An 18166-nucleotide genomic window follows, 5' to 3' on the forward strand; every position below is an offset into this window, starting at 1 on the left:
ATTGTCCTAATTATCAAAGGAAGGCATCACTGATATTGAAAAAAGGAAACCCAAAAAACAAAACCAAAAAATTTCCCCCAGACACCTGGTTTTTACCAGAGAGATGGATTCCCTAACTTGAGTCTAGACACCCAATCCTTACTAAAGTGGAGTGACGGCAGCCTTGAGATGGCATCCCACCAGAGGGTATTAGAGCTCTAGCTAACAGGGACTTCCGGTGGCTAACATACTGGCTGTAGGATCATAGGCAAACACAGAAACTCATTAATTCATTAATTTTTTAATTTAAAATATATTGGGTGATAGTTATGTGCTATGTGTCGAGAGTCCAGAGATGAGCATTTATTAGGGAAAGTAACACATTTTCAACTCACAGTCATATGGTGTGGTAAAGATGCGGGTCATACGGGGTCATAAAGGAGGGAGCAAGAAGATGAAATCAGCCTCTAGGAATTGGAGAAGACTTCACAGAGGAGAGGAGATTTGTGCTGGTGGAGTTCCCTTGGTGGAGGTGAAATTCCAGGCAAAGAGGAGAGTACTGCATCAGCTCAGAAGCACGATACGGCATGGAATATGTGTGTGGTGAGGGCAGATGTGTGTGAATGATCATGACCTGAGCCAAAGGCAGACACATAACCGATTGAGCCACCCAGGCACCCCTATTTTTAATTTTTTTAATGTGGCTACTAGAAAATTTAAATCTTTTCATACATGGCTTGCATTAAATATCTATTGCACAATGCAGGTGTAGGAAGACCAACTACAGACAAACTAGGAGGAGCCTTGAATGCCACGCTCAAAGTACTGACTTTTATCCTATTGGGCAATGGAACACTTTGAGGACTCTGAAGCATAGAAGAAACACAATCAGATCAGTGTCCTGGAATGACAACTCTGGTAATAGTATGGAGGCTGGCATGAGCTCAGGAAGACAAGACTGGTGCAGTATTCTAGGGTAGAAGTGGTGAGGACCTATCATATAACTGTAGGTGTAGGAGAGAGAAGAGAATTTGGATTTAAAAGCCATCATGAGGGGTGACTGGGTGGCTCAGTTGGTCTAGCAGCTGCCTTTGGCTCAGGTCATGACCTTAGGGTCCTGGGATTGAGCCCCCCATCGGGCTCCCTGCTCAGCGGGGAGTCTAATTCTCTCTGCCCCTCCCCCTCTTCATCTGCTCTCTCTCTCTCTCTCTCTCAAATAAATAAAAAAATCTTTGAAAAAAATAAATAAAAACCATCATGGGGGGTGCTTGGCTGGCTCAGTTGGAAGAGCATGTGACCCTTGAATTTGGGGTTGTGAGTTTGGATTCCATGTTGGGTGCAGAGATTACTTAAAAAGTTAAAAAAAAAACCATCATGAAGTGAACAGGACAGGACTTGGAGACCCCTGAGATATGGAGGGTGAGGGAGAGGGAAGCTGGTTTCCAGCTCTCATACCCGAAACAAGGATGCCGGGAGGAAGATTAGAAATTGCAGGAGAAGATCAGGAGTTCCCTTTGGCCCTGAGGAGTTGAAGTGCCTGGGGCACCTCCAGGTAGAGGTATAGGAACATGAATTTAGGGGTTAGAAGAGAAGCGTTGGGATGCCTGGGTGGCTTAGTCGGTTAAGCGTCTGCCTTCGGCTCGGGTCATGATCCCAGGGTCCTGGGATGGAGCCCTGCATCAGCCTCCCTGCTCAGTGGGGAGTCTGCTTCTCCCTCTGCCCCTCCTCCACTTGTGCTCTCCCTCTCTCTGACAAATAAATAAATGAAGGGTTATAGATAGAGATATGGGAGCCTGGAAACTTTGGTTTTTTCATTTATAAATCGGAGATAATAAAATTTGTTGAACCTAACCATAGAGTTATTTTGAACATTCAATGAGACACCAAATGTGAAAACACTAGATAAACTATAAAACATAATGCAGATATGATGAAGCACTGTTATTGAGCGAAAGTCTCTTTTTCCTGAAGAGCTGATCCTCACCCCAAGAAGCTATTCCTGTCCCTTCCCATAGGGCAGTACTTTGGGCCAGCTTGTCCTGTGGACAAGATAATGAAAAAACAAGGAATCAGAGCATGGCAGCCAAGGGCAGCAAGAACACCAGCAAGAGGAGCTGGCCTGGTTCTGTCCAGGGGCCACTTGTGTCTTCTTGTCACCTACACATAATTGGGAATTTTAGATTCTGGTTATCAGTAAAGATTTCTTTTTTTAAAAGATTTTATTTATTTATTTGAGAGAGAGAGAGGAAGCACGAGTAGGGGGAGGGGCAGGGGGAGAAGCAGGCTCCCCGCTGAGCAGTGAGCCCGATGTGGGACTCGATCCCAGGACCCCAGGATCATGACCTGAGCTGAAGGCAGATGCCCAACCGACTGAGCCACCCAGGCGCCCCATCAGTAAAGATTTCTGAGCCCATACTTATTCCCCTTCCTGTGATCACCTATAAAATTCTAGGGCCTTATCATCTCTTTTCTTTAAAAATTTTTTTTAGAAATGTATGAAAAAATATATGACTATGCCCTGGGCAAGGGAGCAGAAGGTGCTGGTGGCATACAGAGCAGGAGAACTGCTACTGTTTCTCCACCAGCTCTGGGGAGACGGCAGTTACTGACAGTCTTGTTTTGTGATCACAGGCTGCCTGCCCACTCATATTTCCAAACCTAGCTTATGATTTATAAATTCATTTTTTTCCTGATCCTCCGACTTCTCCTCAGTCATAAGTCTGAACTTGTGCAAACAAAGATTCAAGTCTCTTAATTTCCAACGTTTCAGGGTGTCTTTCATTATCTCTGAGACTATGTTAAAAATCTATTCCCAAATCTCAAAGCAGAAGATCATTTTAAATCTGCTTTACTATTTAAACAGCAAGCATCTGGTCCGTTTTCTGAAAAAGAAAGGGACAGCTGAGAGAGGAGTGTCTCCGAATCACGTGATAAGAAAGCATCACAATTCCAAAGAAGCTTGAGGTCCCCATAGCCAGAATCCACCCGCAGGATGTAAAAAGTTCCCACCTTTTTGACCTTCCTACATAGCAAATAAGTGTGATTGCTCTGAGGCTTAACTCACAGAGTGAGTTCAGAGTTAGTTTTAAATAAAGGGTTGTAACCTGATCTACCTGAATATATTTTTTGGGGGCAGAAAGTAAGCTTCAGTCCTGTCTCAGCAACTGGTGAGACCATCACGGTATATACATCCCCACAGGGTATCTCGGTGACATCACAAAAACTGAGGCCAGCGCTTGGGGCACACGTGAAAATGCCTTTGGAACCGTGGAGGTCAGTGCTGTAATTGGCAGAGCCCCTGGAGGCTTGCCAGTAGATCCGAATGCCATTAGGGCCCAGCCTGTATAATTTCACTCCCAAAGGGCAGCAGGCACCTGAAGGATAAAAACAAACAGACACAAATCACTTACTCCACCATCGGATAAACGTGGCCCTTATTACTATGGGGAAAGAATATAAGTAACCTAAATAATATAGGATTAGAGCATTCTTTGAAGGGGTACTCAGGTTCTTTCCATGATTAGAAATCCATGTGTGCTGGTGAGGTGGGCCATGCATTTTTAATAGAGAACAGTGGTGAGTCCAAAAGTCCCCACTTGGCAGATACATATTGCATCTCAAACTATGTGAGTCAAATGCACAGGATCCTTGTCTAGAGCTTTCATAGTGCCCTAGTTCCATATGACTTTAGCGGGATTGAATTTAAATTAACTGCATTCAGCTTTAATTGGAAAGACCTATTTTGCTAGCTGAGTAGCATGACACCTGGGAAGCAGTCGCTTACACAGCGGTCCAGTGACCAGGCTTTGCTCGTCCACACTTTGTCCATGTGAGCTCACTAGGTCCTTCTTTTTTTCTTTTCTAAATGCCTTGAGCAGGTCACACATTGTGTGTCAAGCCGGGCACCAAATGGTGGGTTACTCAGTAACTAAGATAAAAATGTTGTTGTATAATGATTTAAAAATTCAGTTATAGATAATCAGGTTCATTGGATTTAGTCTTTCCTTTAAAAAAAAAAAAAAAGGTTTTTTTTACATGTGAAGATAAGCAGTGGGCCATATTCCCAGAACTGGATATCAGGGTTAGAATTTAGGTAGCAAATCTAATGGAAAAAAAGGGATCCAAAGAAAGTATGAAACAGCTGACTTGTGTATAGCATGTTATAAATGCTTTCACATTATAGTTATTACTATTTCTCTTACCACTGAGGAAACAGGGTCAGGGAAGATAAGGCAACGTAGCTTATAAGAAGCCACGTCCTTAGGCCCTGTTTGAAGACTCTTTCTACTGCCCCTGGGGTGGCAGAATTATATTTCAGCTCTCCCATTCCATGCCCTGGGGCAGATACAACTAACTGATCATTGTACTCTTTCTTGTTAAAAAGGGATTTTTAGGGGTGCCTGGGTGGCTCAGTCGTTAAGCGTCTGCCTTCGGCTCAGGTCATGATCCCAGGGTCCTGGGATCGAGCCCCACATCGGGCTCCCTGCTCAGCGGGAAGCCTGCTTCTCCCTCTCCCACTCCCCCTGCTTGTGTTCCTGCTCTCGCTATCTCTGTCTCTGTCAAATAAATAAATAAAATCTTTAAAAAAAAAAAAAAGGGATTTTTAGGAGTTTTCTTTTCTCTTCTTTTCTTTTTCCTTTCCATTCCTTTTCTTGTTTCTTTTCCAAAACAGTGTTCCAAGCAGCCACTTCAGTGGGCCAGAATCATACAAGAGAACCTTATTTGCTAACCCTGTACCACTTCTACCTCCCCCTGCTACTCCCTAATGATTTGGTCTTTGTGAAGAACAAGATCCAAAACTGTCAGTAGACAGTGCTCTTTTAGCCTGTTGAAATAAGAAACCAGAGAAGGGACTGGCGTGGTTTAGAAGAGAGAGGTAGTAGCATAATATAATGAGAAGAAAAGAATTCAAGCCAAACAGAATGTGTGACCTCAATGCTTTCTGAAAACTCTGACAGACTGAGTTACTCTGTGCTGCGGGGAACCGTGCCATACAAAAATCGGTCCTCCCTTCAGGAAAAATATACCTGAACTGTGTTACCAAGGGAATCAATTCACCAACCACCAACAGAAGCCTCTGAAGCTTTGAGGTTCTAAGTGAAGAGGAAAACTGTAAACATTTTAGAAAGTAATCTAAATTGATAAAGCTAGCTAGCTGGAGAGGTAGCATCTTTTTAGATGAGAAGGAGGGGCGTGTGTCTGGATTTATAATAGTCAAAATCCTTACTGGTGCTCCAGGGCTGGGGTTTAGAAGTCACTTACTGGAGGAATAACTTCGGTAGGTGCAGTCTGCAGTCAACCCAGTGGCACTAATCGCTTTTAATGCCACCGTGTAATTGACGCCACAGGAGATGCATCCCAGGAGGCACTGGTTTTGATGGGTGAGACACCTCGACTGTCCGGTGTGCGACTCCAGAACTGTCACATAGGTTTGGGCCCCGGTCCCAACAGTCCAGCTCACATTGATTACCGACTGGGTGACCTGAGTTACTGTCAGACCAGCTGGACAGCATGGCGCTTAGATGGGGAAAAAGAGAAAGAATTGGGGATTTATTGTGGAAAACAACCAAGAATGGTATTTTGTCTGTATTTCATTCAATATCCTAAATTTCTCAAACCTTCCATTGTTAAGCAAAATCTCATTTTGTTAAGCAAAATCTCACACCCTCAGATACGTTATTTAACATCAAGTGTACATAGGGAGTGCTTTTCTCAAGAAGGTGGAGCACTAACTAGCTGTGGGTAATGTGAGCTCCAATTTTTTTCAGAATAAGGAAGAAATCTTTTGTTGTTCCCCAACCTTAGCGATCTCAGTTGCAAATTTCAAAGCAACGGCTGCATTCACCTCTTCTCTCAATGTAACATTTTATAGCCTTTACAATTAAATGTATTTTGCCTTTTTCATGCATTTCATAGTGCATTATTGATATAAAAGCTTGTAGTATTTTTAGCCACCTAAGAATATCACAGCCAATTATCAATTTTTCAGGGGCCCATGATTCAGGATATAGGTTATCTAGAATCTTCCTGAATATTGGGCATTGTCTCTGTTCTGCTGCTTTTTATGTTCCAACTTTTATAGTCCAAAGTGCCATCCTTTGTACATAAGAGAAAATAATGTCCAAAGGCTTTAAGTAATTTGCTAAATTTGCTTTACACCCAGCAGTATGAAGCGGGAACAGCATGCTCTTACCAAGCTCTTACTATGTATCAGGCACCTTGCTAAGTGCTTGCAGCATTAACATTCACACCCCGCCCCATGCCGTGCCCCCTCCCAGGAACCCATGATCCCCCTTTTACCAATTAGAAAACTGAAACTCAGAAAGCATTTTCTACAGAAAGATTTGAAAGGGCTGAGCCAAAGAAATAAAAAATAAGCCAGCTCATTTGGCCGCTTGCTAGCTGTTTTGGGAGGTATGTCACGGAGGAGTATGAATTCAAACGCATGTTTTGTAGAGTCCATGTACCCCTCCTTTGAGGTCAGCATATGACTATATTAGAGTCTTCTGATGACATTTTTACAGAAACCGCGTCCCAGGGTTGCAAATCTTATTTTCTGAGACTGGGGCTGTTTATGAGTTTAACGTATTTCTGTCACACTCCGGGAAGATCAAATGAGAGAGTTCACGTCTTAGAACAGTATCTAAGGACCACACTGAAGTCAACATTCAGGCTGGAGGCTGCTACCGACCTGTTTCTAGGGGCACGCTGTAGCTGGGCAGGCTCCGGCCGGCCTGTGTCTCGGCCACCGCGGTGATGGAGAACACCGAGCCACAGGGCAAGCCTGCCATGGCGCAGGACTCTCCCCTGCTGCTGCACCAAAACAGCCCTGTCTCCCCCTGGGCTGTCACCGTGTAAGTGGCATCATCATTGGTGGGTCGCCAGTGCACGTTAATTGTGGAGAATGCATCCTTCGAAACGCTTTTTATCTCAGGACTGCAAGGAGCTAAGAGAGTTTATTCATTGGAACAGTGTGAGTCAGAAATATCAGGTGTGCCATTTGATCTAAAACTGATCTTTCCCCCAAATGAGATCATCACTACTTTCAACCAGACCAAGCACGGAGGACAGAGTCCTAGAGCCTTTGTGGGGAAACATGGTATTAGCTTCCTATAGCGTCGGACTCACTAGAAAAGGTTAAGAGGCATTTTGAACTCCAAAAGCAAAAGCAATTAAGACAAACATTTGGGGTCTTGAGGCGCCTGGGTGGCTCAGTCGGTTAAGTGTCCAACTCTGGTTTTTTTTTTTTTTTTAAGATTTTATTTATTTATTTGAGAGAGAGAGAGAGAGAGCACAAGCAGGGGGGAGGGGCAGAGGGAGAGGGCGAAGCAGACTCCCCCCCCCGCTGAGCAGGGAGCATTACACGAGGCTTGATCTCAGGACCCCGAGATCACAACCTGAGTTGAAGGTAGACACTTAACCGATTGAGCCACCCAGGCACCCAGCATCCAACTCTTTTTTTTTTCTTAATTAAAGAGTGGAAATTTATTTTTATATCCTTCAACTTGGGAAGTTTCTCGGCAATCTGAACTTTTTTTTATTGGATCTTCAGATGCGTCCAACTCTTGATTTAGGCTCAGGTCATGATCTCAGGGCTGTGAGATCAAGCCCCGTGTGGGGCTCTGAGCTAGGTGTGGAGCCTGCTTAAGACTCTCTCTCTCCCTCTCCCTCTGCCCCTCCCCCCTACTAGCTCGCTCTCTCTCTCTCTCCCTCTCTAAAAAAAGAAAGAAAGACAAATATTTGTGGGCTTAACCTTCATCGTGTGAATACGGATAAGCCCCCCCAAAATCAGAGGAACTGAATGGCTGAAGTCATCACTGGGGAAACCTTCCACTCTTCCCATGACCTCCTTTTTGGTTTTCTTTTCTTCCCACTTCCACTCTTCTACCTTCTCTTCGGCCTCTCTGTAGTAAGTCAGGGGCTCTAATGGTCCCCACAGAGTGGCTTTACAGTTCTTACTGAATGCCCATCCCGAGGGGCGTAGCTGGGGTGAATTGTTCAAAGGTCAGTGAAGGAAGTCATAGCTGCCTCATACCTGTGGTTATAAATTGGGAAGTACAGGACATATTGCTGCCCCGGACTTCGCTGAAGGAGTAGACTGTGATGTTGTACTTGGTGTCGCACTCTAGAGCTGAGAGGGTGCAAGCAGGAGCAGTGTCATTGCACTCAGCCACGGTGAACCCATCTACAGCCTTGGTTTCATAAAGTTCGGCACCGCGGACAGGAGACCAGACGATCTCTACTCTGTCACTGGACACCAACACAGGGTTGATGTCGGTAGGACAACAGGGAGCTGGAAGCAGGAGCAGAGAGAGAATGGAGGTCAGTAAAGGAGCAATGAGGTCAGAGGGACCCGACCTCCCAGTGCCCAGAGCCTCTGCCACCACTCTCCTAAATTGCTGCAAGAATCTCCACAGGGCGCCTGGGTGGCTCAGTCAGTTAGGCGTCAGATTCTTGATTTTGGCTCAGGTCATGATCTCAGCTCATGAGATCGAGCCTGGCTTTGGGCTCCAGCCTGGGTGTGGAGCCTGCTTAAGATTCTCTCTCCGGGAGACAAACCATAAGAGACTCTTAACCTCAGGAAACAAACTGAGGGTTGCTGGAGTGGAGGGGGTGGGAGGGATGGGGTGGCTGGGTGATGGACATTGGGGAGGGTACATGCTTTGGTGAGCGCTGTGAATTGTATAAGACTGATGAATCACAGACCTGTACCCCTGAAACAAATAATACATTATATGTTAATAAAATAAAATAAAATAAAATAAAATCCAAAGGGGGGGGAAGAGTCTCTCTCTCCCTCTCCCTCTGTCCCTCCCCTCCCTCTCCCTCTCAAAAAAAAAAAAAAGAAGAGAGAGAATCTCCTACAGGTCCGTCCAGCTCCGATCTTGGCCTAACACCCACTAAATAGAGGATAATTCCCCTATGCATGTGACGTCCAAGGTCATTACAAGCTGCATCCAGTCTACATGTTGAGCTGTGCCTCCCCATCGCCTGCCACACCAATCTTCTCTCTTCTCTCTCTCTTTTTTTTAAGGTTCTATTTATTTGAGAGAGAGAGAGCAAGAGAGAGAGACAGTGAGCGAGAGAGAGAGAGAGAGCACAAACAGGAAGGAGGGGTAGAGGGAGAGAGAGAAGCAGACTCCCCACAGAGCAGGGAGCCTAATGCGGGACTTGATCCCGGGACCCTGGGATCATAACCTGAGCTGAAGGCAGACGCTTAACCATCTGAATCACCCAGGCACCCTCACACCAGTCTTCTCAATTCCCCACTCCACATATGCTCTCATTTCCCTATGCCTCAAAGGCTGCTAACCCTATACTGGAATGTTGTTCCCCTCTTCTGCATGAGAAAAATCATACCTGGTCTAGCTTCTGGATCCTATCAGACTTTCCTGACACTAACCAGATAAAACTGACGGCTGGAGGAGGGGGAAGCATGATTATATTAGTAGATCTTAGAAGAGACCCTATATCATGTCATGGATGAATTCTGACAAATGTCTAACTCAGCTTGAACTTTCTCTAGGATGCCCTTGCCCCACCTACATTCCATCCACCTTTCAATATCCAGATCAAGGCCACTCCTTCTGGAAAGCCCTCCTATGCTCTTGAGACTTGATTGGTAGCCCTTAACCCATATTCCAAAAGCACCAACTATTTGATTCCTTCATCTTGGTAAAATTTATTGTAATCCAGCTAGTAGTGTTATGTACATAATGATATTATAGTGTTCTTATTTGTCAGCATGGTTAATTTCAAGTCACTCGCTCCATTCATTCTTCAAAAATCAAGGCTCTCCTATAGGCTGATCACACTATGATAAGCACTGAGGATGAAGAGGTAAATAAAACAGTCCCTGCTCTAGAGAAGATTCAAGCCTAGTGGAGGAGAATAACAGTAATAAGGATGCTAATAAAAATACTTTGCGCTGTGCTTTACCACATACAAAGACCTTTTCATATTCATGCTCTCATTGTTTGTCCCATTTTGCAGTGGAGTATACTAAGAAACTAACAAGGTAAACGTCATTATCTTCATTTTACAAATGAGTTAGTGGTCAAGTTAGGCCTTAAACACAGGTGTCCTGCTGCAGAGCCTTCCACACCATGCCTTTGCAATTGCATCTCTGGTTTTGGGTCTTGGGGAAAGAGTGAACTCCTGAGACGGGAGGACTGCATCCCCTTCGGCACCCTGCACAGGGGGCTGAACACTGAGTAGAGCTTGGTGGAGGTTTTAATTTCTCAGAGCAGGTGTGAACGACTATATTCTTTGCTCTCTTTTCACTCCTAAGCCTTGCATTCTTGTCAAGCTTGAGGCCAGGAAGCCAAAATTTCCTGATCGGGGAAAGAATGTGAGAGCCCAGGTAGTCTATGTAAGTCAAGTAGTGCAATAGGTGATCTATGCTGCTGCAGAGTTTAGTGACCTCAGCACTCCCCTTACAAGCATCAAGTGCAACTTACCTGTGGTGTAATTGAACACATCGCCCAGAGGACTCTGCCCTGCCTTGTTATAGGCAAAAACACTGATAAAGTAAGTGAAGCCACATTCAGATAAGAAATTGCACTGGGTGAGGGATGTGTTGCAGTGGACTTCCAAGCCATCATCACTCTTCACAAAGGCCACGTAGTAATCGCCCAGATCTACATCGGACCAAGCCACAGACAGGTGGCCTGGAGGATCTTCTCGGATGGTCACTCTTCCAGGGGCACAAGCAACTAGGAAACGGTACATAATGAACAGCTATGAGAGTCCTGCAGGAGATTTCCTTAGCATCTTTGCAATTGTCCGGGATACCGCAGGCGACGGACAAGGAATAAATCAAATAGCACATGCACAGCAACGAGACGTTCTCATGTGTTGTAAAACTTACCTCACACGGTACATGCTAGACCATGTCAGAAGCAGGCACGGATCCCCTCGGTTAATACCGCCGCGGTTCCGTGTGAAGGCAATGCCTTCAAAGGAAGCTTGTTCTCTACGCTTTTAAGATTTTAGCCATCTCTAGTGGCAGTCTTCCTAAAATAAATTTCACAATTCTGGAACCCAGGAAACACAGCACTTTCTAAACATAGTCCTTTTATTGATCAGTGTGGGCCGTGCCCATGATCCTGACTGATTGTTCTACACGACGTGCAGTGGTGGCTCCCGACCGTAAATGTGCAGGATTCCTTCCATGGCACTTTACCCCGGCTGCACATTAGAATTAACTGAGGCACTTTTACAAACTAGTCAGACCCGGACTCCATTCCCAGCAGCTCCGATATCATTGGTCTTGGGTGGATTTTTAAAAAACTCCCCGGATTCTCTTAATGTGCATCCAGGATTGGGAAACACTGCATGGTTCTCTCCTGCATGAAATGACTGACTTGGATCTGCTGCGCTTTCGAAAGTGTATTCTTATCTCTTCCTTCACGCTCAGCTATCCCGACCTCATAACCATTTCTAATGTGCCATCCAGAGTAAATTATAGCTGTCAAAAGAGAAGCTCTAGCACTTATTATTGGTATGCCTTTGGAAAAATTACTTCACTTCTCGGACCTAAAGTTGTTCTATCTGAAAAAGGAGACAATAGAGCCTACCTCATTGAGATGTCATGAAAATTAAGTAAAATAAAGTACTTATAGTGCCTGGTACGTAGAAGGTCATCACTAAATGCTAGTTCCCATCACCAAAACATACAGATGTCTTTAACTAGACGAGTAAACCTCCACATATGTAAGTCTTTATTTCTCTGATAAGATGAAAATGGGAAGATATTTAAACACATACTAAGAATTATAGACCGCCCATCTTTATCTTAAAAAATACCTCCCACCAGGCCTAGGTCTGTGAAGCATGAGCTAAGGAAGAGGCCGCTCTCGGCGCTGCACAGTTAGAGCTGTGTATCACTCCACCTGGAGCTTAGACTCTGTACAACTTCACAAAGGATACAGGAAATTAATTACTGATAGACTAGAATAGGAGCCTGGACTCCTACCAATTTTCGAAGAAGTGCTATTTCCAATGCCTGATATCTGGTGTCACTATCACATTATTAAAACTCATGAGAATGTCCAATTCAATGCTTTCATTCGGACCAGGCTTTCATGTTCACTGCTTCCAGAATGTTCTGGAACATCATCGGGTGATTCTTTGTTTCCCTTCTTGCCATCGCCCTGGGTCGCCAGCCCCACGGTGATCTCACACTTGTTTACGTACCAGTTTTCAGGGCCTCCGCGGAAGGTGATTTGCTAGACCCAGCATCATTACTTGCTAAAACTGAAATGAGGTACTCAGTCCCACACTGGAGCGAGGAGATGGTACAGGTGCTGAGGGTTGTACGGCAGCTCAGCTCTGAAGAGTCGCTCAAAGCCATCACGGTGTAGTTGAAAGCTCCTTCCGTTGGGGCCCATGAAACAGAGGCCTTCAGAGCCCCACTGTCAAAAGAGACTTGAATGTTGGCAGGAGCCCGAGGACCTAGATTTTTGAGAAACAATTACGATTTTGCAGTAGCCTCAAGAACCAAAGTAAGATCTGGCCTAACCACCGACACTGCAGAGCTTGGAGGATGAGGCACCATGACCATGATAGAAGGAGAATGGCTAGTGTTTAGAGCATAACATTGGGATTTAGGGTAACACATCTGCCATTGACTGTGCAAACTCATGACTAGCTATGTCACCTTGGCCATGGTATTTACTCTGTTATTTAATTTTTTTTATCGTCTGTAAAATGGATCTAATAAGATCAGTCCCTAGCACATATAGATGGTAAATAAGCATAATTTGAATGAATGAATCAGTGAATGTACAGCACAAGTGATTGAATAATTAAATGAAATTATAAATGTGTAGGGCCAAAAGGGCCATGTGGGTATGTTATTATTAAGTGGTAGGTCAAATATTCTATTATTGATTGATGAAGCTGAACGGATTGGGCTTCAACAACATCCCTTCTTTACTTTTTATTTTTTATTTATTTCTTAAAGATTTATTTATTTCTTTTAGAGAGACAGAGAAAGAGTGCTAGTGGGGGGGGGAGGGGCAGAGGGAGAGAATCTCAAGCAGACTCCCCGCTGAGAGTGGAGCCTGATGTGGGGCTCCATCCCATGACCCTGAGATCATGACCTGAGCCGAAATCAAGAGTTGGCCACTTACCTGACTATAGATTAGTCTCTACACCCAACTTGGGGCTCGAACTTACAACCCCAAGATCAGGAGTCATATGCTCTACTGACTGAGCCAGCCAGACACCCCTCCCTTCTTTACTTTTGACACCTGCTAAGACTTTTTCTGTAAAAACTTTTAGGTTATAACTGTTTCTAGAAGAGCAGACTTTCATTCCATTCTAAATCAAAGGGCAGGAAGGAACATATCAAGTGTGATGGTCACACATTGAGGCAGTCATTTTAGTATCTCCAAAAACACATCCGTCTACATCCTCAGAAATATGCCTTCCTTTTTTTCAGGGTTATCCTCTTGAAAAAGTTTGAGGAGTGTCCTCTTGGGCTGGAAGGAGAGAAATTGGCCTCAGTTCTCCAGAATCTGTGCTGTAATGAGGCCCACCTGGCAGGCATTCGAGATCTCCTTGCTTAGCATATGAGCAGAAAGCAGGACCTTCTGGACCCAGGGAAGGCCCCATTCGAGGAAACAGACTCAACTCATGCTCTGTCATGTTCCCCCGCTAGGCCATCTTCACAGGACCCTTCCCCTGTTTCATGGTGAGCTTAGCTGCAGACGCAGATCTGCTCTGGGGTAATTCTGGGCCCAAGGCTAGTAAGGGTCACCTGCAGCATTTTAGGACAACCTGCCCTTCCCTCATGGGGCATGAGAGAAGGAGGAAAAATGAGTAGAGTAGTCGGGGGCTGTTAGGGGCTGAACTGAGTCCTGTCAAAACTCACATGTCGAAGTCTTAACCCCTAGTGCCTCCAACTGTCATCTTATTTGAAAACAGGTCATAGTAGATGCTATTAGGTAGATGAGATCATTAGGGTGGGCCCTATCCAGTATGACTGGTGTCCTTATAAAGACAGTTAATTTTGTCCTCACTTCAGCAGCAAATATACTAAAATTGGAATGATATGGATTAGCATGGCCCCTGCACAAGGATGACATGCAAAATCATGAAGCACTTCATAAAAATAAATAAATAAAAATAAAATAATAAAAAGAGGAAGTCTGTACCCAGGCATACACTTCCAGGGGGAATGCCATGTGACTGTCAAGGGTGCCTTCTACAAGCCAAGGAGAAAGGCCTGGAACAGATCCTTCCCTCACAGCCCTGAAGGAGCCAACTATGCCGACACTTTGATTTTGGACTTCTGGCTTCCAAAACTGGGAGACAATACATTTTTGTTGTTTAAGTCGGTTTGAGGTACTTTGTTACGACAGCCTTCACAAACTAATAGAAAGGCTAAATCTAAACTTTACACAATATTGGGATGCCTGGGTGGCTCAGTCGGTTAAGCGTCTGCCTTCAGCTCAGGTCATGATCTCAGGGTCCTGGGATCGAGCCCCGCATCGGGCTCCCTGCTCGGCGGGAAGCCTGCTTCTCCCTCTGCCTCTGCCTGCCACCCCCCGCTTGTGCTCTCTCTCTCTCTCTGACAAATAAATGAATAAAATCTAAAAAAATAAAAAAATAAATAAACTTTACACAGTTTTAAAACATGGAAACAACTGAAGAGGGAGACTTAAAGAAAATAGTCACTTGTCGGAGAAGGCTGTCCCTGTCCCCAGCCAGATGGAGAGGCTTCCTCCCGAGCCGCTCTGTGCCTGCAAATCCTTCTCTCAAAGCTCTTATTACATGGAACTGTAACCACTGATTTATACATTGGTCTCTCCCAAGACACACTCAGTTCTCTGAGTGTAGGGATTATGCTTTAATTGATTTTGTTTCCCCATCAGCTAAACTACGTCCAGCACATAGTGGGCCCTTGATCATTGTTTGCGGAAAGAAAGAATGAATGAACGTCTAGGAAAAGGCCCAGGGACACTGGTTTATCACAGACATCCTGACTCCCCGGGCCCATCCTGAATCACCTTCGGGCCACCTTGCTAGGATTTCACCAGAGAGAAGTATTATAAAAGGCAAACCCTTTTCTCCCTGAATTTCTGTCTTGACCCATAGACCATGGGGCTTCCTCTCCCCTCCAAACTTAGGAAATGTTGGAGACAACATTTCTGGTTTCTTTCCACCCTTTCCTTGGTCCTCTCCAAGGGATGAAATAGCTTATCTGGTTGGTGAGAGTCTAGCATCTACTAGACCATATTGTCAGTGGATGGCTTACTCTGCCTTGAGAGAAGGAAAAAAATCTCCCTCCTTCCCTCTCTCTCTCCTTCTCATTCTTTTAGCTTGCTCCAGCAATGCAGTACGGGCTTCCACTTAGGAAGTGGGATCCCGTGGTTGGGGTACCCCTGCCATGGGGATGGGGAGAGAACACACACCATGCTCCAGCTTCTCAACCTTCAACTGGAGGGGAGGTGATGGGAAACCCCGTGTTGACCTCAGGTCTAAGTTGAGGTTTTGGGAAATATATCTGAACCTCTGATTCCCACCACAGCATTAAGTACCGTAACAACAGGAACTTTGTTTTGTTTGCTGCTGGATCTCTAGAACAATGCCCACTCAAAGTTGGCACACACTCACTAAATGTCTACTGAATAAATGAATTCCTGTTTGTCCCAATTCTTTTTGTTTACGCTGTTGGTCTGAACCTAGAAAGGGTATGGGAAACTGGTAAGCCTACCACAAATCATCTCCTGCTGTGTGATACTGAATGTGTATGCTTGAAAGTAAGTTGGCTATCAGGGAGGGAGAAGCCATGCTCTGTGTATGCTGAGCAGCACATCTTTATACATGCAGTCAGCATTTAAACCACCGAGGAGGAACAGTCAAGGCACTATACATAAACTCATGATAAATTTAAATATCTGTTAAGTGTACTTATCACTTAACACCACTCCTGATGGCTACAATGCAGAGCCCCTCTCATTCATCAAAAGGGAGGTTGCTGGGGGCTGCGCTGGGAAGTCCTTACTTGTTCTCTGATTGCAAGTAGAGTCATCCCCAGGTGTTCCATTGGCATTCCATGCGTAGGCCTTTATGGTGTAGAGAGTCCCAGCTTCTAAACTGGTAAACGTCAAGGAGGTGCTTGTGGTATTCTCTTTCCATATTCTACCCAAACCATTCGCTCGCATGATGGACACAGAGAATCCGATTGCCATGTATACAGCTTCCCACTGCACAAGGATAGAGTCTGGACTTGGAGAGCTTACTTCTAGAATCGGTGCAGCCAACACTACGAGGACAAGAACACATGTGTTTGCAATGGAGGACAATTCAAATTTAGGAATAAGTAATTTGAAGTTGATCATCCATGTTATGAAATAATTATTTGCTTTGAAGGATTTACAGCAGAGTCCCATTAAATAATGGTTATCTAAATGTAAATTAATCATAAATGACTCGGCAGAGGAATGGGGAACAGAAAAACTCTACTATTAGGCATTACTTTCAACTGGAGGTTTGTAAGAAATTATATAAAACATCCCTGTAATTATAGTATAACTCAATGGGGGAAATGATGGTTTATAATATTTTAATGTGCACACAACCTTTTGGAAATATGCCTAGGTACAACTTTCTCAACTCAATTTAAGTAATGCTGATGACAAACTCTAAATGTTTTCATTTTATGTAAGTCAAAATGTAGCAAAATCCCTTCTATGTGTTCTTTATTTAGCATGGTCTTTATGGATAACTGAGGTTAAAAACAGAAATCCCTTTTTCAGAGATTTAAAAGCAGAGGTGTTCTTAAAGATACCCAGAAATGGGTTTTATTTTCCAAAGCATCTGGAATTTAAATACCACCTCCTCCACAGATACCTGAATTGCCAAAAACATCATTTGGTGGCTTTCGCCTCTGGGCCCTGAATCATAGGCACTCACATGACACAAAATTATATCATGTACTTGAAGCCTCCCTATAAGTGATCCAGGTCACAAACAATAGCTCAACATAGGATAAGCATCCTGCTACCTGTCTTTGCCTGCTTCGGAGGCGATGCTTGGCTTCTCCCAGTGGCACTGATGGATCTGACAGTGATTTCGTACAAGGTCGCAGCCTTCAGGCCTGTCACAGTGCCTGGGGAATTGGCCACCATGGTTTCAATGACAGTGTCTCCATCTTCAGCCGTGAGGAGGTAACTGGTGGCCCCCGGCACTGTGGCCCATTCCACAGTGATACTGTTGCTGATTTTTGAATAGGCCTGATCAATAGTGGGTATTTCAGGAGCTGAAAGAGATTTTGAAGATTTTATGTATTTATGTATTTATTTATTTTAGAAGGGGGAAGAGAGAGCTCGCGCATGAGTGGGGGGTGGGGCAGAGGGAGGGAGAGAATCTCCAGTGGACTCCACGCTGAGCATGAGCCCCGCACAGGGTTCCATCTCACAATCCTGATATCATGACCTGATGGAAATCAAGAGCCAGATGCCTAACCAATTGAGCCACCCAGGTGCCCGTTGGAAGAGATTTTGAAGTGGTACATTAGCTAGGATACCTATGAAGATTATTTCTTCATCATTTTACTTCTCAGACTAAATCATTTTCATGTCATCCTTTAGACATAAACTTTGCCCTCATTTTCTTTTTTTTTTTTTTTTTTTAAAGATTTTATTTATTTATTTGAGAGAGAGAGAATGAGAGAGAGCACATGAGAGGGGGTACGGTCAGAGGGAGAAGCAGACTCCCTGCCGAGCAGGGAGCCCGATGTGGGACTCGATCCAGGGACTCCAGGATCATGACCTGAGCCGAAGGCAGTCGCTTAACCAACTGAGCCACCCAGGCGCCCCTCATTTTCTTTTTTTAAAAAGATTTTATTTTGGGGCGCCTGGGTGGCTCAGTTGGTTAAGTGACTGTCTTCGGCTCAGGTCATGATCCTGGAGTCCCTGGATCGAGTCCCGCATTGGGCTCCCTGCTCGGCAGGGAGTCTGCTTCTCCCTCTGACCCTAACCCCTCTCATGTGCTCTCTCTCATTCTCTCTCTCTCAAATAAATAAATAAAATCTTTTAAAAAAATAAAAATAAAAAAAAAAAATAAAAAGATTTTATTTTTAGGGGCACCTGGGTGGTGCAGTCGGTTAAGCGTCCAACTCTTGGTTTCAGCTCAGGTCTTGATCTCAGGGTCCTGGCATTAAGCCCCGCACCAG

General features: G+C 44.7%; 1 protein-coding gene and 1 non-coding gene across 6 annotated transcripts in view; one reads left to right on the top strand and one right to left on the bottom strand.

Annotated features, from left to right (window-relative positions):
• FNDC7 (fibronectin type III domain containing 7) overlaps positions 1-18166 on the bottom strand; it is a 42131-nt gene that overhangs the window by 4556 nt on the left and 19409 nt on the right. For 4 of the 5 annotated variants that reach the window (XR_013448009.1, XR_013448008.1, XM_078072656.1 and 1 more), the window contains 8 exons: positions 16997-17251; positions 15995-16255; positions 12178-12435; positions 10440-10694; positions 8015-8272; positions 6671-6925; positions 5242-5496; positions 3093-3353 (listed from right to left, as the gene is read on the bottom strand). Coding sequence is in view for 3 of the 5 variants with exons in the window: in XM_078072656.1 (XP_077928782.1) it covers positions 3093-3353; positions 5242-5496; positions 6671-6925; positions 8015-8272; positions 10440-10694; positions 12178-12435; positions 15995-16255; positions 16997-17251 (2058 nt within the window). In the remaining 2 variants the exon portion in view is untranslated. The remainder of the gene's footprint in view (positions 1-3092; positions 3354-5241; positions 5497-6670; positions 6926-8014; positions 8273-10439; positions 10695-12177; positions 12436-15994; positions 16256-16996; positions 17252-18166) is intronic. The other variant, XM_078072657.1, reaches the window with a different exon arrangement.
• LOC118546918 (U6 spliceosomal RNA) lies at positions 14003-14100 on the top strand. Its single transcript, XR_004922836.1, has one exon. It is a non-coding gene; the product is annotated as a U6 spliceosomal RNA (small nuclear RNA).

Source organism: Halichoerus grypus, chromosome 5, assembly GCF_964656455.1.
Source record: "Halichoerus grypus chromosome 5, mHalGry1.hap1.1, whole genome shotgun sequence".
Lineage (NCBI taxonomy): Eukaryota > Metazoa > Chordata > Mammalia > Carnivora > Phocidae > Halichoerus > Halichoerus grypus.